At 37.5% G+C, this 21,577-nt stretch overlaps 1 protein-coding gene across 1 annotated transcript; it reads right to left on the bottom strand.

The window, feature by feature from the left end:
• Positions 1 to 913: 913 nt before the first annotated feature.
• Positions 914 to 21,263, bottom strand: LOC141520737 (cytochrome P450 2C23-like). The gene is made up of 9 exons (XM_074232521.1): positions 21,033 to 21,263; positions 20,301 to 20,463; positions 19,665 to 19,814; positions 19,147 to 19,307; positions 12,351 to 12,527; positions 8,138 to 8,279; positions 6,745 to 6,932; positions 5,293 to 5,434; positions 914 to 4,805 (listed from the first exon to the last, which is right to left on the bottom strand). The coding sequence occupies exons 1-9, from the start codon at positions 21,210 to 21,212 to the stop codon at positions 4,624 to 4,626; spliced, it is 1,485 nt and encodes a 494-aa protein (XP_074088622.1). The 5' UTR covers positions 21,213 to 21,263; the 3' UTR covers positions 914 to 4,623.
• Positions 21,264 to 21,577: the final 314 nt, after the last annotated feature.

A 21,577-nucleotide genomic window follows, 5' to 3' on the forward strand; every position in this document is an offset into this window, starting at 1 on the left:
CCCTTTTATTGAGAAAAAATCTATTTCTCTCTTGTTTCCTTTCATTACTCTCAGTTCCTGTCTGTACATTCTAGCAGAAAAATCTGTTTCTTCCTTCTTCCCTCCAGATGAAGACAGTTATCATGGATTGTTAGAAATGGAAGAGGCTATTTTACAGGTAAGAAAGCTTAAGCCTCAAGAGACCCAGAGACCTGATCAATGACATAGAGCTATTGATTGGTGGACCTCAGACCTGAATTTGTTTTTTTTCTTTCCAGAAAAAAGCAGTTCCATGAAGATCCCAAAGAGAGCAGACATCTAGGAAGAGGAGGCATAGGCATCATTGGTAGATAGTTTGGAGAGGTCAAGAAGGTTAAAGGCTTGAAAAGAGACAATTGGATTTGGCAAGGATGAGGTTGCTTTTCATTTTGGAGAGAGAAATTTCAGGTGATTAGAGAGACTACCCTGAGGATGAAGAATGGAGTAGGAAGCAGAGAACGATGGTAGAATTGAGAGATGGACTTGATGTGAAGAAAATATGGCTTCAAAGTCTGTCCTTAAACCTTACATGTCATGGGTCCATGAATCTATAACTTCTCTGAGTTTCAGACAATCCCTTATTCATTTTCTGTTAATTTCTAGATGGATTATGACCTGCATGAATGCTTCCAGCAGATGTAAATCTGACATTATCTTCGGTCCCACAGTATTCTAAAGTTCTGACACTAGTGTTTCGGTTTCTAAGTATCATATACTCTATGCACATCAAATATATTAAGTTAAGTAAGTGTATAAAGATAGAAATTATGTGACTTGCCCAGAGTCATAGAGCTACACATACATAATACACAATCACAATAGCAGTTAGCATTCCTATCATTCTTTAAGTTATGTGAAGTGTTTTATCTATGTTATTCATTTGATTCTCAGAACCTACCTAATAGGCAGATGATATCATCTCCATTTTACAGATGAGGGAAGTGGAACAGACAGAAGTTTTTTGTCCAGAGTCCCATAGTTTAAGTAGGTGTCTGGAAAAAGCTTTCAATTCAGATCTTCCTGGCTTCAAATCCAGTTATGAGAATTCAAAACCTTTTATGAGAACAAGAATACACTCTAGAGAGTTGGGGCTATCAGATTCATAGGAGTACAGGCAATGGGAGAGATCATCACCAACTAAGAGATTTTGACACAAAGAATTAATAGTACTCTTAGTGATGAGGATTGTGAATTTAACACTAAAGTGATGTGAGGAAGAAATCTCTAAGTAAAGTGTGGAAACCAAATTCTTTTTGAAAAAAATGGGGCAATTGTGAGAAATTAGTGTTTGAGCTCCAGAGGAGAGGAGAGAAGGCTGTTGGTTAAAATTTCATATATATATATATGTATGTATATATATATACATATATATATATACACAGTGCATTACAAAGGCAAGGGTCTCTGAACTATTGATTAGGTTGAAAGACTGTGTGCAGGACTGAGGTAGTAAGACAAAAGGAAATATAAAAGAATTGACCTCAACCAATCACTAAACTGGAAGGGTTTTTCTAACCCAACCTGAAGATGCCAGAGTAGAGATTAGACTGAAATCAGCTCCACCTAGCCTGGGTTGCCCTAGGGTCCCTGACCTTCCACAAGCTTGCATGCTTAATAAGTCTCATGAATAGAAGTTTATCCACCCTCTTGTGGATTGAGGCTCATCAGCATAAAATGCATTGCATGACTGGGGGAGGGACATATTAAGGGAATATGGGATGGGTGTGTCAATTAGATTGTATCCCTAATGACTAGGATCAACAGTTGACTCAAAAGGGAGGTGAAAACTTTTCAAACTGTACATGACTGGACAGTGTCACAATTTAGAGCACTCTCCACCAGGGGGAGTGCCTTCCTGCAGGAAATGTTAAATAATGGAATCCTTCAGTCACTGCAGGCCAAGCTTCATTATTAGGATCCATGTGATCCTACTTTGGAAAAAGGGGTTATGATATTTCATTTCTAATACGATTGTTTCTTTGAGATAATTAGCCCAGCTAAAGACTGGTTTGACTTGGCTATTGTTCCCTCTCCTCCTCCACACTTGCTGGCCATCAAGTTCCAAGCTCATTCAAAGAGCATGGTCATTATTTCACAATGTTACCAAGCAGGAGGAGAAGAAAACTAGATGAGAGATACAGTGTCAATCTAGGGGAGAGGATTCTGGAAAGTAGGTGAATAGGTTAAAAAAAATTCCATTATCCCCAGATTTCCTCTACAAGCAAGTCAAAAAAGCATCTCAGGGTGAATGCACAAATAAATAAGAGTTGGAGCAGAACAGGATGACTGAATATGCTATGAGATGATGCTTGGTCTGAGTGAAGTATAAACAACCTCCAGGCTAGCTCCCTAGGGGAGTTGGGCTGGGAGGAAGCCTCCAACTGAGGCTTCACATTTGGGAATTCATATTTCTCAACAGTCTGGTGTGTCGGTATCCAGAGAATCAGGGTTCATCTTCAGAGGAAGATACTGAAGAAAAAAGCCTCTCCTATCCCAAAACATCAAATGACAATCTGCTCAATAAAAGAATTCATAGAACTAAAAAAAAAAGGACTTTAAAATCCAAATAAGAGAGAAAAATTAAAAAAAACTAAAAACTAAAAAAATAAGAATAATCCAAGAAAAACAAGATTATAAAATTATCTAAAATAATACATTAGTATTATGTATTATTAAATTCTGAATGTCCTTTTCCAGTTAATTTAAAGTTGATTTTACATATAATTGGGGGAATAAAATAAAGTATAAAAAAACCAAAAGAACAATTCAAGTATCTCAGAGCCACAGTCAGGATAATACAAATTATAAGCTTCTACAATGAAGGGCTAGAGTGCTTAAAACATGATATTCTGTAGAGCAAAGGAGCTAGGAGATTAAATGAGATTTACCTATTGCTAATATTGAATATAATCTTTCTGGGGGAAAATGGACATTCAAAGAAATAGAGGAGTTTCAGATATTCTTGATGAAAAGACTAGAGCTGAATTAAATATTCCACCTTCAAATACAGGACCTGAGAAGCATAAAAAGGCAATCAAGAGAGAGAGAAATTTAAGGGACTTAATATGGTTACAATGCTTAGATTCCTTCATAGAAAGACAATACTGCTAACTCATAAAAACCTTCTTTGTTTTTTTAGGGTTTTTTTGCAAGGCAAATGGGGTTAAGTGGCTTGCCCAAGGCCACACAGCTAGGTAATTATTAAATGTCTGAGGTTGGATTTGAACTCAGGTACTACTGAATACAGGACAGGTGCTCTATCTACTGCACCACCTAGCCACCCCAGAACTTTCTTATTATGAGGGTACTTAGAATGTAGCTATATAGATAAAGGGCAGACGAGTGAGTTGAATATGAAGGTATGATATATAAAAACAATTAAGGGATGTGAGTAATATACTGGGAGACAGGGAAAGGGAGAAGTAAAGTAGGGTAAATTATCTCATTAAAAAAATAGCACAAAAAGGCATTTCCAGGGGAGGGGGGAAAAGGTGAAGTGAGGGAGAGTGAAGTTTACTCTCATCAGAATTGACTCAAAGTGAGAATAACATATATAATCACTTGGACAAAGAAATCCACCTTACCTTACAGGAAAGGGGAAGAAGTGGACAAGAGAAGAGGGGGTAGTGATACAATTGAGGGCAGTTTGAAGTAAAGAGTAGACAGAAGCAAAACACATTTGAGAAGAGACAGGGGTAAAGGAGCAAGAGAAAAATTATAAATCCCTGACAGATTGATTTATTGTGTTTTGTTGTAGCATGGAGGTGATCTTGAACGGTTAGGAGACAAAATCTAGAAGATACTGCAAAACTAGAAAGTTATGGGTCCATCAATGGAGAATGACTTAATCAACTGATGACCAGCCTATTCAATAGCAGAGAAGTCCATCACTAGAGTGACTGTCACCAAGGGATGCTTCTTCTTTGAATATAACCATTGAAAATAGTCCACCAAAGCATATATGGGTGACTTGATTATCTCCACTGATAAAAGTATCATAGATAGAGACTTAGGAGGGAACTCTGCACCCTTGCAATCCAATCCATTCATTGTAGAAATGAAGAATGTTGTGAGAAGAAATAGTGAAATGACTTATCCAAGGCCACATGAGCTGTTAGCAGTAGGGAGAGAATTGGTCCCTGGTCCTGTATCCCCAAAGTCAGGGCCCCTTCCATATTACCATGTTGCTTCTGAAGTCATGATTCCTCAATGTATGGAAGTGCCAGCATATTTTTGTGCATCAGCCACACAATACTTTTATTGTATGCAATTCACAAACAAGAACTATATAATAAACAACAGGATCATCTTTTTAGATATTTGAAAAGGACAAATGAATCTGGGTTATAGAACTGCCTTCACACCTTAAAACTTCAGTTTAAGGCATGAATTAAAGCATGATTGAAGACAGCAGTGAAAGGATTGTACATAAATAAGGAAGCTCAATTCTATAATGATATGGAAAGTACTCTCCTCTCCTCCCCATCTAGTCAATGGATGAGAATTGATTTCTTACAAGGGAATTCCAGTCAGAAACACAGAAGAATTAAATCAAGAAAAATGAAACCAGCTGAGTAAGTTACCAAATCAACTCTGTCTTCTTCCTTAGCGAGGAAGAAAGCATAGTTTGTACTTTGGTGGAACATTGGAGAATCCACTGTGTTTGTCTTGGATGGAAATTTCATTTAGATCTACAACTGATTTGAGGGTGAAGTTTTGTAGAATGGTGGTAAAGAACATAAACAACTCCATCCTTGCCAGGCCCTCTCCAAGACAAGACCGTTTTCCTGGAAAGAAACAAAAATTGTGATTAGAAATGGAATATCACAGTGTTAGGCAAAGTGAAACAAAATCATTAGACCAGGGCAATGGTGGGGAAAGGAATACTAGAGAAGGATGTAAATGGGCAAAAATAATTTATTATTGAGGGTTATATTTCAGCCATTAATGATTACTAGGGACTGGAAGGAATTTCCTCTTCATACCATTTTTTCCCCATGGTGAGCCTTGTGCAGTGGATCTCATAATGGAGTCATAATTCCATTAAAATAAAGGGGTGAGTGAGCTAGTTAGGAGGCTCAACTCTTCTGCTGCAGTGTCTGAAAAGAAGCCAGGCCATGGAAACACTAGAAATGACAGTTTGTTATATACCACAGTTGGGTAATGTATCCTTAGAACTAATAGGAGAAGGCTCTTCTAAAGAAAGGAGAGAGAGAGAGAGACAGGAGTCTCTTCTTAGGTTGAGAGTTAGAAATGGGAAGAATTTCTTCTTACCAATGGAAAATGGCATGAAGTAGTCACTTTTCTTGAATTTCCCATTCTTATCCAGGAAGTGATGGGGGTCAAATTGGTCAGGGTTGGGAAATTCTTTGCTGTCCCACAAGATTGGGAAGAGCAGTGGGAATATTGTTGTGCCCTACAGAGAAGAAATGCCAGGGGGGATGTTAGTTATCATCATATAGATCCTTTGGATGCCCATCTCAACAATATTCATTAACTTCCTATTGTCTTTAGGACAAAATACGCACTTCTTTGTGTATGGCATAGACTGTTAAGTCAAGCCATTGAGAATCTTCATAGATTCCAGTCTAACTTTCCAGATTGATGTCTCCATTATTTTTCTTATCATGCCCTTCTTGCAATTCCATCTAAACTAGTTCGATTGCTCTTCCCTATTCAAAGGCTCCCTCTCTGATCTTCATGACTTTATAATAGCAATGTCTGAAGCCTCAAAGGCACTATTAATCTCTTCAGCCTTTCAGAATTCTGTTTTCTTCAAGGATTGGCATGGGTACCCCTTCCTAGAAGAAGTCTTGGATAATGCCCTGTGTTCTTTATATTTCATATCTACACCTGCTGTTTGTGTGACTCTGGACAAGTGAATTGTCAGTACCTCAGGAAATGTTTATAAACTCTAGGACCAGACCAGGTTTTCTCCTGAGGTAATTTCTGCCAATTGAATCACAGCTTAGGGATGAAGGAAAGAAATCATACTTTGGGTGAGGCTTTCTCCAGGAGAAGCCAAAGTCCCCAATAGTCTAACACTGTTTTCTATTCTTGCCTTGTGTCAACAATGCTTGAGCCTGTAATTCTCTCATAGTAGGTTCTTACTAAAACTTTGATGATTTGAACTGAGCAATGCACTCAGTGGAGTATATTAATGGGGAAATTAGGTGGCATGTTTCTTTGTTTCTTTGAGGGAGAATAGTTCTGTTGTGCCATTGCTAGGAAACCTCAATCTCATCCAATTTCATTCATTCAATATTTATTTAGTAATTCTGGAAGGCTGTATTTTAGAGTCTCAAGCACTAGGTCCTAGTCTCAGCTCCAACATTTAAAATGACCTTGGGCAGGTCATTTGAGCTGAGATTTAGTGTCTCTATCTGTAAAGAAAAAGGACAGATACAAGTATTTACACAATTCATTTCACTGTCTAGAATGAGAAAATGACAGAATAAAATATTTCTTGAGCAATCTCATTCAATTATTTTCTCTGTGTATTATTTTTGCAGAGTGTTGTTGTGATAAGTCTACAATTTCCTCTCATCCTTCATTCAGTACTACATCTAAGTTGGATGAATCTAACAAAAGACTGCCTTTAAGAGAACTTCACATGAGATCATGACACCAGGACTTGATTTTCTCATGTCTAAACTGAGATCACTGAACCACATGGAATTTAAAATCTCTTCCAATACTGGATTCCATTGTCCCATGATGACTGACCTTAGGGAGGATGTACTGTTGGAACTTGATGTCCCGGGACACTGCATGGGACAGGTTCAGAGGTAGGAGGTTAATGAATCTTTGTATTTCATGCACCACAGCATCCGTATAGGGCATATCTTGTCTGTCCTTTATGGAAGGAACTCGATCTTGCCCAATCACACGATCAATTTCCTCATGAATTTTTGCTGCAGGGACAAAAAAACAGCAAAAGTACAAACCACTGAACTTCCCCAACTTCTGGAATGCCCATCAGAGTCTGTATGGTGTTTTCCTTCTACTCCATCAAGGACACAAAGATTTTTGAGGCAGCAATAAAATAATTTTCTGTGGCTCGGTGGATAGGTGTAAGAAAGAACTTTGTTTACATTCTTCTTTAAACATCATTTGTATAAATTCAGGCAAACCATTAAACCCATCTAAGTCTCATTTTTCTTCTTCTGAGAAATGAGGATAATAAATTTTGTCTTTTCAGGTACTCTATGCCAAAAAATCTTTTATCCTATGGTTTGTAAAAGAGAGACAATAATTGAACCTCCCTTAGAGGGATCAAATGAAAACATTTCATGTGATTTGTAAACCTCACATCCTTCATATTTCTGCAAACTATTATTGTCAAAGGAAGGTGTCTTCCTTTTTATTTGATAGTGCTAAGTGCTAACATTATCTTGACTTCAGCCATTTACCAGATATGCATCTCTGTTCTTGTCTCAATGTCCTATATTGCTAAGTCATAGAAATGATTAATTTTCATACTTTTCCCATTACTTCCTCTATCTTATACCTCTTCTTTAGGAAAAAGAGAATCAATCCCCAGTCTGTATTTGACTTGGAGAATCTAGAAATGACTGGAGGGACCTTATTTCATTAGAAATGATTAATTTTCACCCAGGGATATCAAACATTGAACAGGAATCCTGTTTCTAATGGAATGAACAAATGGTCATCCAACTGCTTGAGTACCTCCAGTAAGTGAGAACTCACTCCTGCCAGGGTGACTGAATGGGCTTTGGAAAAAAATTCCAATAATTGGGAACTTCTATCCTTGGTTTCTAGTCCTGCCTCTACAGAGGCAACCCCACCAGAGTGCATGTCATTTGTGGAAAGAGATTGTTTCTTTTGAAGCTTTGTATCCTAAGCATAGAATGCAGGGTGAATAATGGGAGCTTTAAACATGTTTGTAAAAGTGAATTGAATGCACCATGACAGACATTCATAAAAATAAGTAATTATCAGGTCTTGCTCAAGTGTTCTGTTTTCTTGAATCTGTTACTTTTTGAACTCCTGCTTATCTGTGTGGAAGTCACAAAAATCTAAAAGGTGAAAATGTGGGACTGGCTCCTGTACAAGTTGCAGAGCTGGGAAAGCAAGAGTCCCAATGGTTATGCTTTACCTTGGATCTCAGGATGCTTCATAATGAGCAGCAGGCCATATCTTAGAGTGCTGCTGGTTGTCTCTGTTCCTGCAGCAAATAAATTTACTCCAGTCATCTCTAGATTCTCCAAGTCAAATTCAGTCTTGGGATTCTCTTTTTCCTAAAGAAGAAGTTAAAAATAGAGGAAATAATGAGAGATATATAAGAAGTACATAAAATTTGTTCCAGGGGCCCTCCTCACCTTTATTTCCCTAATCTAAGAGACTAGAACTTTCCCAGTGCTCTTTGGCTTCTAGTGGAACCTTAGACTTGCCCTTCTCAACCAGTCTTCTATCCGTTAAACAATATGGCAGACTGGATAGAGCGCTGGACTTTGAATCAGGAAGACTTGGATTAAACTCTAGCTTCAGTTAAGTTATATTAAGAGGTATGTACTTGTCCATGGGAAAGAGATTTAATTCCTCTGGGTCTCATTTTCCTCATATGTAACAGTAGAGCATTGGATGGCTTTGAGCGCTCTATTTAAAATCTATGAAGTATGTGGTATGGTGAGGCCCTAATCAAGTAATTCCCTTAAAATCTTAAAAACCTGGTAAATGACCCCTCAAGCTGATACTTTTTTAACCACAAAGCAGATAGCATTCTAGTAAAACAATAACGGCAATAAGAAGGAATTTCAGAATGGGGAAATGAGAGAAATATTTTCTGGTGGAGAATACTAAAATTTCAAATTTTTCAGGGAAAATGAACTTTATCCAGCCATTACATGACTGATCAGAAGTTTCCTTTTTGGGATACGTAGATGGATAGATAGTGAATAGAATACAGGTCCTGGAGTCAGGAGGACCTGAATTCAGATCTGATCTCAGATGATTACTAGTCATGTGATCTTGGGCAAGTCACTGAACCTCATTGCCTCACAGAATAACAAAAAACAATTCCTTTTCAAATCCCCCTTAAGTTGTCATCCAGCCTCAGCCTCAAGACTTCTGCAGATCATGAAGAATTTCATTCCAGTCTTGGACATTATCTCCCTCATGCGTAAACTAAATGTGTCTGTGCAATTTCAAATCACTTGTTATGAGTCTGTCTCCTGGGAATGGGGAAGCAAAATTATTATAATCTGTTTGTGTGATAGTCCTTAAAGTCAGGTAGCTGCTGATGACCTTTGCACTCCACAAATTATGTGCAATATTCCAGTTCATACATTTTAGAGTTTGATAAAACTTGAAGATCATTTGACCCAACACATTTATTTTACAAAGAAGGAAATTATGACCCAGAGAGGTGAAGTGATTTTTTCAAGGTCACAAGGGGGAAAATGAAGAGGTGTGGATGGTAGAATGGTCCAAAAGGGAGATAGCCTAATACCATGTTACCTAGAATAGAAATAGAAATATCTAGGGCACACACAAGCAAAACTGAAAGAAATTTTGGATAGTTCATTTTTCTGCTCAAATCAACTGACAGTGAAATTCATGAAAAGGAAAAATAAACAAGTAATCTAGACTAGGATATCAAGTAAAGAATATAGACTATATAATTTAGAACAACCATTAAAACATAACTGATAAATGAGGAAATGATGTCATATAGGAAAAGTAAGAGGGAGTTAGGTGGTGGAATGGATGGAATACTGGACTAGGAATCAAGAAAATCTTGATTTCAAATTCAGCTTCAACTCTCTCTAGATTTTAGACCCTAGTAAGTCACTTCACCTATGTCTGCCTCTGTTTCTCAGCTCTAAAATGAGGATGATACTAGCATCTATCTCCTGGTATTGTTTTGAGCCACACATGAGATAATATTTGTAAAATGCATTGAAATTTTTGAGCATGTTATAAATGCTATACTTTTTTTTTTTAACAAAAATGTTTCACAAAAGAAAGGAATTAAAAAGACCAAGAAGGAGGAGTGGGTTGTAATAATGGGTCTCAAAAATAGAAACAGAGAATAGACAATTTAAAACATGAAATAATGTGTCTAAAGCTTCAAAGAATCTTTTACAGAGAAACGAATAGATTTGATACTAGAAACATGAAATTTGTCACAAAATGGAGAGGCAACAATATGGGCCTGTGCAAGCCAAAATGATCTTGAAGTTAAGATATGAAATAACTCCAGGATTTCCTATGTCTTAGAGACATCAAATTAATTTAAATCCTAGATATGATACTTCAATAATGAAAAATGCAATTCAATGAATAATTGAGGACCATATATACACATATATTATATTGAAATAAAAGTAAAGGATAAAAATAAGACAGTTTCTGCTCTCTAGAAGTTTATATTCTACTGACGGAATACAAGACACTTAAAATAAGTATGCATGGGAATCTATACAAAATAAATATAAAGATATTTTTGGGTGGGATACTAAGAGCAGGAGGAATAAGGGAAGACTACTTGAAGGAGATAGCAGCTAAGGCATTAGGACAGCTAAATGTTGAGGTAAGTGAGAGAGAGCATTCCAGGCAAAAGAGATCAGTATGACGGGAAGAAAAAGAGTGTGCAAGGAAAATTCTTTTTCAGTCTAGAAAGAGAGACTGGGACCAGAGAATGAAGGGCATTAAATGCCAAACAGCTGAATTTGGGGTTTTCCATAAGAAACCTGAAGTTTCTTGATCATGAGAATTATCCAGTTAGTCTGCCACTTTATGTATGTTAACTTTGCAATTTTGTGAAAAATGGGTTCAGTCTTGATGCTGTTAGGGGAGAATTGTCATTGTTCAGGTGAGAGATGTGGAACTGAATTAGTTATGGTATGAATAGAGAAATATCACAGTTTGTTTTGACTGCCCTGAGAGGGTGAGGTTGGGGAGGGCTAGAATAAATTTGCTTTTACTGCTTCCTGCTATACCCCTCCCCTATTAACATGAGTTATTTGAAGAGTTCACATCCATTGGGAAAGAAGCCGGTCTGTTCAGCCTTCCCAAAATGAATGTTCTTTTTATAAGGCAAAGGGGTTACATGACTTGTTTAAGGTCACACAGTAAGTATTAAGTGTCTGAGGTCAGATATGAGCTCAGGTCTTTCTGATTCCAGGGCCAGTGCTCTATCCCCTGAACCACCTAGCTGCCCCATGATTGTTCACTTTAGAGAAGGTTTCATCTATTAGGTCAGACTGTGAAAGAATGTAGGAAACAAACATTTATCAGGTATCTACTATGTGCATGACCTTATGCTAAGCACCTTACAAATGTTATCTCATTTGACTTTTACAGTGATCCTAGGTGATAGATGCTATTCTCCATTTTACAGTTGAAGAAATAGGCAGATGCTTTGTGTGACTTGTTCAGGGCTATACTGCTATAAAGTGTCCAACTCCAGGGTTGATTGCAAATCTTTCTGATTTTATCATCAGTACTCTATCCCTCCCATCACTTCACTTCCTCTATTGGTCTTAATGGAACTGGGCAGGATTGGAAGATGGCTTAACTGAAATGTTGAATGGATTTTCTGAGGGCAACTCTGAATAAATTTTTCTCTTCAGAGAAAAGAATGGGATACCATAAGAACTTTATTTGTTTTCTGAATTAGTTTGTGTGTTTCTGGGAGGCTTTTGTATCTTACTTTTCTGTGAAGCAGAACTGGGAGATAAATGCTATTACCACCATATTACAGATGAGTAGTAATATGATTTGGCCAGGGTTACACAGAGAAGTGTCTAAAGTTGATTCTGAGATCAAGTTTTCATGACTCCAAGTTTTGCTCTGCATCCCATTTCTCTTATTTAGAGATTACTCTTTATGTGTGTGTGTGTGTGTGTGTGTGTGTGTGTGTGTGTGTGTGTGTGTGTGTTTTGCATATTATCTCCCCCATTACATTGTAAGCTCCTTGAGGGAAGTGACTATCTTTTGCTCTTTTTGAGTTCTCAGCACTTAGTGTTTGAGTTCTCAGCACATAGTAGGGACTTAGTGTCTATCAATTGAATCCTATTATCATTCCTCAATAAATATCCACCTCCAAATAGGAAAGCCCAATTCAGCAGCTTATCATCCAACAAAGTAGAGCTCTTCCAATCTCATGTCCCTTACATTTTAATTAAGATACTGCATCTGACCAAACACAAAGCCCAGTTGCTAGAATGTCAATGGCATCCTTGAGGAACATGGATGCCTCAGAACTCTCTGATAATTCTTGCTATTCTTTGAAGAGAGTGGCCTGTAAGAACCCTTAGAATATCAGCCTTACTCATTGGGCAAGGTGCTTCCCCCATGTATCCTACCTGTTGCATTTTGGCGAGGTAGCAGTCAATGTAATCTTGAGGGTTGTTGGGGTCCAATGTCTTTTGATGCTCCTTCACTCTTTCCAAAATGAACTGCTTCAGTTGATCCACATTTTTAAAAATTTTGTTATGCTTTCCAGGAAGGTATACTCTGAAGGATGGTAAACAATTGTAGATCTACCCAACCCAAACCCAAGCAGACACATGAGTTTACTGATACAGAGAGACAACTTCATAACTTTACTATTATATATATATATATAATAAGCTATTATATTCTATTCAAATATGTTTCATTTATTTTTAAGTTTAATTAGATTTTATTAACAAAAAGTTTTCTGCACTACATATTGAGATAAAAGAAAAACTAAATCCTTGAAATATGTATACTTAGTCAAACAAAACAAATTCCTACCTTGGCAATAGCCAAAAATATGTCCCATTTTCTACAGCTTGAGTCCATTCCCTCTCTATCAGAAGGAGGGCCACATGTTTCATTGTGATTTCTTTGAGTTCATTTTGAGTCCTTAAATTGATCAGATTATTTTAACCTTGCATGATGTTTGTCTTTCCATTATTATTGTCATTTTACAAATTGGTAAAATTGACATCCATTTATAGAGTCCTCCTAGGTGTAAAGCTAGAAATCACTTAACCCTGTTTGCCTCGCATCCAGGGCCATCTCCCATCATCCTAATTCATATCTGACCACTGGATCCAAATGACTCTGGAGGAGAAAGTGGCACTAGTGACTTAGCAAAGCCCCCCCCCCCAAATAATTCAATTCATGTGCTTGTCATGGTATCATCTCCCTGATGTCACGATCATCTTCGAAAATGAAGGATAAAAAAATGAAGGACAAACATTATTATTATTTTCTAATAGTTCTTCCAACATATGATATTTATCTTTGCTTAAATAGATTTTGAAACATTTGGAAGGAAAAGTCATGTCTTATCAAATTTTTTTGAATAAAATCTATTTAAGCTCAATTTGTATGACAATTTTTGAAGTGTGGCAAAATGATACAATTTTTAAGGTATTCATTCAGGAAAGACCTGGTATTGATTATAAAATATGGAGAATCTCTAGTAACCATCAACAGACAAAACATTAAATCCTAACTTGACAAAACAAGTTTCAGGATAAAGCACAATAGAGGACTAGAGAAATCAGAAGCCATTGACCTCATTCAAGTTTGGAGAGTAGCAGTCTCATTTCTTTGACTCAAATGTGCAAGAAAGAGAACCCTGGGTAGAAGACACTGCTTCTTTCTCCTCTAGAGATGGGACAGTGATAGAATAAAATGCTGCCAAACTCTAGTAGGGACTATGATTAGAATTGAAAGGAGGGTGGGGTGGCTAGGTGGCACAGTGGATAAAGCATGGGCCCTGGAGTCAGGAGTACCTGGGTTCAAATCCGGTCTCAGACACTTAATAATTACCTAGCTGTGTGGCCTTGGGCAAGCCACTTATAACCCCATTTGCCTTACAAAAACCTAAAAAGAAAAAAAAAGAATTGAAAGGAGGGAAATTAATTAGAGACTTCAGAAAAAAGCATGAAATTAGCTTAGCACTTGAAGTGAGAGGAAGAAAAAGATTCTATTTAGAACAGAAAGTATAGAATCAATTATTTTTATTTTATTTTGCATTTCAATTAATATTGTCTCTTTGTACCTTTTGAATTTAAATCTTAAAAATTCTTGTAACAAATATGAACAGCTGAGGAACATACAAATCCTACATTGTCTATGTCCACAAATGTATATCTCATTCTGCATATTCAGTTTGTCACCGCTCAGTGAGGAAAAGAAGAGCATATTTCATCATTGCTCCTCCAGAATCAACTCTGGTCATTGCATGGATCAGGTTAACGCTTTTCAAGTTTTTGTCTTTGCAATGTTGTTGTAATTGTTCAAAATGGTTGAATTCTATTCATTTCACTTTGCATCTATTTCTACAATTCTCAGGTTCCTCTGAACTAGTTATTTCAGTAAAATAATTTCCATCAAATTAATGTAAATTTCTACCATTCCCAGACTGAATGTTATATTCCTCAGTTTTCATTTCTTTACCACACCAATAATACTACTATGAATTCTTTTCATTTTTTTCTCTGATGTCTATAGGGGCTAAAACTAAGAGAGAAATTGCTGATTGAATATGCAGTTTATTGATTTTTTGAAGCACAATTCATATAACTTTCTAAAAGGATTCTTTTTTTTTTTATTAGTTTTTGCAAGCCAAATGGGGTTAAGTGGCTTGCCCAAGGCCACACAGCTAGGTCATTATTAAGTGTCTGAGACCGGATTTGAACCCAGGTACTCCTGACTCCAGGACCAGTGCTTTATGCACTACACCCCTAGCCTCCCCTAAAAGGACTCTTTCAACATCATATTAATGTACCAGTTTTTCTGCCACTCTCCCAATATTTGTCCTTTTAGTATTTTATCATCTTTGCCAAAGGAGAGTGAAATCTGCTTTAGTTTTTGCTTTCCTAATTAATAGTGATTTGTAATACTACCTCATATGACTATTTGTAGCTTTGATATTTTCCTTTGAGAAAAACTCATTCATAACTTTTGTTCATTTAGCAACCAGTAAATAATCTAATAAACTTAAATCAAATCATTGTAAATTTTGTCATTAATAACTTTATCATAGAAAATTATTGCAGACAATTGTCACCAGAGAAATTAATTTTGTTTGTGCCAACAATTATCAGTTTTATATCTCAAAATTGCTCCTTGAACTCTTTCCCTATTTAGAGAGCAGAGGATTGTTTCTTCCTTTATACCAAAATGTTTTCTATGTAGTGGTTTCCTCCCAACCCAATCCCATCTGCTGTACCAGCATTTCCAGGGCTTGGACTTTGTCTTTTGAGCAGGGATTGAGACTCACTTTTGGGCTACTATCACACTGGCTTGTTTAGCCAAGATCTGAGCTGCATTGTGATTAAGAACCTCCCACTGACTTTTCCACTTTCCCACATTCAGTGTTTACCCAGAAGAGATAAACTTTTTTTTTTTTTTAGGTATTTTTGCAAGGCAAATGGAGTTAAGTGGCTTGCCTGAGGCCACACAGCTAGGTAATTATTAAGTACCTGAGGTCACATTTGAACTCAGGGATTCCTGACTCCAGGGCTGGTGCTCTATCACTGGACCACCTAGCCACCCCAAGAGATAAACTTCTAATGAAGTTCCTTCATGATATATTGAGTTCAGGACTTGCTTCACTCTTTTTCTGGTGGAATTTGTAGCTTTAGGGTCTGTGTTGAGGTTTCATTTAAAGTTGTTTTGCAAAACACTCCTGGAGTTTCCAAACTTCTCCCTGTCATCTTGGTTCTGCCCCAAAGTCCTCTTAGTTTTTCCACTAGCACTAGCAAATACTCCTTGGATTTACATGGCATTACATAAGTAAATGAATTGAGGTAGTATGCCATTTTTACTATAGTTCAGCTTACCTGTGAACAATTGTTATTCCTATAGCTAAACAGGATGGTTTTCATGTCCATAAATGGAGCTTTATAGTTGTCATATTCAAACAGGTAGATCAATTCTCAAATATTTTGTATGTTCCAGATTTTAAATGGAATTCATCTTTCTATCACTTTCTCTTCAATTTTGTTATCATCGTATTGAGATCTTGATGAATTTGTTAAAGTGACTAACTGAAAAATCAGTTTTGGGTTAACGGTAATTGCTGTTTCCTTTAGTAAAATCTTCCTATTTTGCCTTAGACAGCTAGGCGACACAGTGGCGACAAGCACTGGCCTTGGACTCAGGAGGACTGGAGTTTCAAACAAGCCTCAGACACTTGCTACTGACTAACTGTGTAACCTTGGGCAAGTCACTTAAGGATTGTGAGGATTGCCTCACATCCAGAACCATCTCCATTTGTCCTGATTGAAATCTGACCACTGGATCCATATGTCTCTGGAGGAAAAATTGAGGTTCGTGACTTAGCACAACACTCCCCCACTCAATTCCAATTCATGTGTTTGTCATGGCCTCGTCTCCCTGATGTCATTGTCTTCTTCAAGAGTGAAGGCCAAAATATCATCACCTATTCTCCCTTCTCCCACTATGGAGGTGATCCTGAGTTGGCAAAGGATCTGGAAGCTCTTCATGTGGAAAGGCTTCCAAGAGAAGCTAAGGCATGACCTTAGTATTTTGTGTGTTTTTGAAGGCAGGGGAATCAGAAGGTATGCTCTATGATGAGTTTTCTCCCTAGTTGTTCAACTCAATGGGTTTATTCCAATAAATCAAGAATCCATTTAGGTCAATTCAGTGAATCTCCTTAAAGTACTAATTCAATGTAGACAAAATATTAGGTGTGCAGTGAGACACAAAGTTTCTAAAAGATACAATTCCTGCCCCCTTAGAGTTTCTATTCTAGAAGCAGAGTAAGATAAATAGACATAGATGACTTTTAAATAAAAATATATGATTGATGCATCAGAAGGATGTATATAAAAATCCTATGGGAGATCTGGAAGCCTAAGATCATTTCTAGTTGCAGGGAACAAAATAGGATTCATGAAGTCAAGAGCATTCGAGTCTGACTTCAATGAGTGGGTAGAAATTCAACAGGCAAATAGGAGGCTAGAGGGACCCTCAAGGAATAACAGGGATACAGGCCAAAATGTGAACGAAGGACAGGGTTTGACGTGGGACAGAGAATGATCCAGTATGACTCAGTACTAAAGTACAAGAAGGAGAATAGTATGTGAATCAAGATGAAGAGTAAATGATACTCGATTCAGAGGGTGTAGAAGGCCAGATATTCAGGATACTCTTTTGTTCTTCTTGGCAAAGCCTAGCTTGTTTATCGCTGTAACTCCATTCTCTAGATGGCATTGATAGCTGCCAGATACAAAAGGGAGGGATAGTGAGTGAAGAGCAGAATAGTCTTTGACTCATATAAAAATGGAGTTGGAAACTAAGGCTATCATTTCATGAAATTATCAACTCTCATGCTCCTTGGCAAGTGTAAGGAGATTTGGTTTGACCATGGTGCTGAAATTCACAATATCTGCAAAAGGTCATAAAGTTGTTAAAAATTCATGTTTCTTGCTAAATTTGTGCACATTTATTTTGTGAAGATGAGATCCTCTATTCTTTTTTGGGGGGCAAGGCAATGGGGTCAAGTGACTTGCCCAAAGCCACACAGCTAGGTAATTATTAAGTGTCTGAGGCCGGATTTGAACTCAGATACTTCTGACTCCACGGCCAGTGCTCTATCCACTGTGCCACCTAGAACATCTGTTTCTTAGCAGAGAATGATGAAATGGAAAGATAATTGGATTTGGAGGCAGAAGAGCTGGTCAGCATGCATGCCCTGCAACATACAAGGTCACCTCAGGTAAATCTCTGTACCTCAGTTTCCTCCTCTCTGAAGTAATAGTAGTAACAATAACAGCTACAATGACTAGCATTTTTATAGCATTGTAGAAGTTCCCAAAGTACTTTACATATTTAAGTTCATTTGAACTAATCATGCCATTTTGATAGGTTGTTGCTGTTATTAGCCCCATTTTACAGCCCAGAACATTGAGGATGAGAGAGATGAAGTTACTTTCCTGGGGCATGCAACCATTAAGTGACTGGTCAAGGTTTCAGATTCATTATATATCACTCTAGATTCTATTTATTAATTACTTTGCCTAACCTAAATTTTATAATTTTGTGATTGCTTGATCAAAGGAGTAGTAGCAAACTACTCTGCAGAAATCCCAAGAGTTTTATGTCTTCTCAAATCTACCTTAAATTGACAAATATCACAGCTTTATTCCATGCTATTCTATCCACTGAGGGGATCAGAAGACAGAATATTATATGCTTGTTCAAAAGAAGCTAACATATGAGTTAAGGGAAATCTACTTGCTTTGGAGAAAACAACATTAAAAAAGACAGATATACCCAGGCATCCAATCAATTCAATTTACATTACATAAATAAAATCCATCAAGCATTTATTCAGTTCTCTATGAACCACCCTGTGCTAAGCTATGATGATATAGATATCAATGAAGTGGGCTTCATCCTCCAAACTCTTACACTCTACTGGAGAAGATTTTAGCCACCCCAGACTAAAAGTGGAGTAGAGCATCAGTTAAAAAAAAAAAAGAATGGCTCTTTTTGTCTGGATGAGGATCTTCTGGCTTCATTGAATAATCCACTGTAAAGGCTAGGCCTTAATACTCGTAGAATCCATGTAGAAAATTGGTCTAAGTGGGTTGCTCATTAGGCATTGACCAACTTTTTTCCCCTATTCATTGCAGGATGGCAAGGACTAAGGACGGTTAGGTGGCACAGTGGATAGAGCACCGGCCCTGGAGTCAGGAGTCCCTGAGTTCAAATCCGGCCTCAGACACTTAATAATTACCTTAGCTGTGTGGCCTTGGGCAAGCCACTTAACCCCATTGCCTTGCCAAAAGAAAAGAATGGCAAGAGCTGGCTCTTTATTCTTAACTATTTAACTTGACCACATCTATGAGCACTATCCTTTTTGGAATATCACAGGCCCCAATCAGATCTTTGTTCTTACAACTTAAAGATTTGTATGACCTAGATCTAGTCCAATGCCCTACTGAGAGTAGAATATGTAGGTGGATCTTTTTTTTTTAAGAGACAAAGATATTGCATGATGCTATTGTCCATGAATGTGTATTATGTGTGTGTGTGTGCTCATGTCTGTTGGGGATCTCACTAAGAGACGAGAGCCTATGGTGTACTGATCCTGTGTGATCCTGTGTGATCCACAATCATATGATAAGAAGACATCTCTGAGCTTACCTGCAGCCATACTGTATTTAGCAGCTGAAAGTTTTCATTTAACAAGCTCATCAGATACAGTAATTTCTCATCATCATACTTGAATCGATCATGGAAGAGGACAGAGCAGATCACATTGCATGGGGCACAGCCAAGGATGAAGGTGGGATCAGTGGGTTCACCTAATGTAGAGAAAAGTTTTCTCCCAAAGGGAGAAAAGCAGCTTTAACAGAAATGTTTTCAATCGTATAGGAACTGGACATCTATTGTTCCCATACCTGGTTATGGTGTTTAATTCCTCTAAAGGTTGTTCTCCTGGACAATTCCTTTTTATCATTTATAAAGAAACTAGATCAGTTCATAATACCCAAGTATGAGAAGAGAAATTGAAGTTCTCTGTTACAGTAGACTGTTTTACCTGGTCAGTGGATCAAGGCAGAGACTTTTAAAATCACTTTCAAAGGAAGAAGGGTTTAGGACTGGGAATGGGGTGAGCAATTGGACCCCATATGCCCTGGAGGAAGGAATTGAAAACCAACCCTTTGTTTTCCTGAGCTCCTCCACCAGGCACTGGGCTTCTTCCTGAATCCTCTCTTCAATGCTTCTTTTTCCCATGCCAAAGTTCCTTAGTGTCATGAGGGAAAATCTGCGGATTTGTTTCCACCTCTCTCCACGACTAACAAGAATGCCTAGGCAAAGGAGAACAAGAGGACATTGGTTATTCTAACAATAAAAGTAGTAAGAGGGCACAGGGTATATGGTGGCCATGGCTTTTTTGTTTAATTCATTGATCACGTTAAATTTTATTCAATTCAAACCAAAGCACAATGGCAACATGGCAGGGATCAGGTACTTAACTACATGATGGTCTTATCCTTGGTTCTGATAATTATATAATAAATTTGAAACCAGTAACTATGCTACAGGGAATGGGGAGATACCTTCTATAGGATATGGTCAGCCATACCTTTTAACTTTTTTTTTTTAGGTTTTTGAAAGACAAACAGGGTTAAGTGGCTTGCCCAAGGCCACACAGCTAGGTAATTATTAAGTGTCTGAGGCCGGATTTGAACCCAGGTACTCCTGACTCCAGGGCCGGTGCTTTATCCACTACGCCACCTAGCTGCCCCATCCTTTTAACTTTTCAATGACTTTTTTGAATAAACTAAATTTACCTTGTCCTTTGAGTACATCTTCAAATATTGCTATGTATCCTCTATCTACAAATCCATCTCCTTGATCAATTAGAGCTTCTTTCATAATCTTATATCCATGGAGCACCACAACACGCTCAGTTCCAAGATAAATAGTAAAGATGGGGCCATATTTTTCAGCCAGCTATGAAAAGAATGCCAAAAAATAGGAAGAGGTTCACTGTGAAACTTCTTTCATGGTCTCAAGTGACCTCTCCTACATAAAACTTCTTTGCCCCCCCAAAGTTGTCTGCTATCTAATGACTTTTTCTTACTTTAATTTTTTTTTATCCAGCTAGAACAACATTTTTTTTTTTTTCAAAGAGAAGCTGTTTCATTCACCATATGTTTCTCTTTTGTATTTGACACAATGCCTGGGACAGAGTAGGTGCTGAAGAAGTTCTCATTAATTGAATGGTTTATTTTTACCTTTGTATCCCCAGAACCTGGTATGATGAATTACAGATAGTAAATATTTAGTCCTGTTATATAATTTCTTCTTCTAATACAAAAGTTTTAACAAAAAAAAAATCAATGTGTGCCTTGACATTGTTGTTAATGGAAAATTCATTCATAGGGCCTTTAACTCACACCATCCATGACCTAGGACTCCAAATGACCATGAATTCTGAAAAAGATATTTATCTGAAGCCTTTGTATCATTCCCTACAATCTAAGCAGCTAGGAACCAAATTCCCAATTCAGTTCCTTTACCTGTGACAGTGATGCCAAAATGTTCTTCAAATTCAACTGAAGGATGTTGCCAACAAGGGGAAGGGGAGTGGGACCTGGTGGGAACTTTCCCCTTTTGATTCCTTGGCTCCACAGAGAGAAGAAGATCAGGAAAACAACACAAGCCAGGAGGGCGGTAGTGGTGAGTCCTAAAGGATCCATTGTGCTGAGAGACAGTTCTCCAGCTCTCAGAGGTACTAGATCAGTTGCCAATCTTATAATCATTGATTGAAAAAAGGGGTGTGGATGTTTAGTTAAATAAAAGATATTCCTTGTGGGCAAACAGCATTAGTTTTTCATTAACTTTAGTTCAACAATTAAGAGAATGTTGAGGTTATGCCCAAGGATTTGCTGCTTTGTAATCTGTTCCTGAATCTAACTTAGTCCTAAAGTATTTTATCCATTTTACCTTGTTGGATATCACATACCGTGAGCAATCAAATTTCTGTTGGCTTATGGGTGCATTGAACTAAGGAGACAGCAAATATTCAAGTAATCTTCACTAGGCCATACACACCACGGTGGGG

The sequence above is a fragment of the Macrotis lagotis genome, chromosome 4 (assembly GCF_037893015.1).
Source record: "Macrotis lagotis isolate mMagLag1 chromosome 4, bilby.v1.9.chrom.fasta, whole genome shotgun sequence".
NCBI lineage: Eukaryota > Metazoa > Chordata > Mammalia > Peramelemorphia > Peramelidae > Macrotis > Macrotis lagotis.

Coding starts and splice junctions, on each gene's coding strand:
- LOC141520737 (XM_074232521.1), bottom strand. CDS start 21,212: ATGGATCCTTTAGGACTCACCACTACCGCCCTCCTGGCTTGTGTTGTT. Junction 20,464..21,032: donor TTTTGGCATCACTGTCACAG/GTAAAGGAACTG, acceptor TTCTTTTCATAG/CTGGCTGAAAAATATGGCCC. Junction 12,528..19,146: donor TAAATACAGTATGGCTGCAG/GTAAGCTCAGAG, acceptor TGGGTTGGGTAG/ATCTACAATTGTTTACCATC.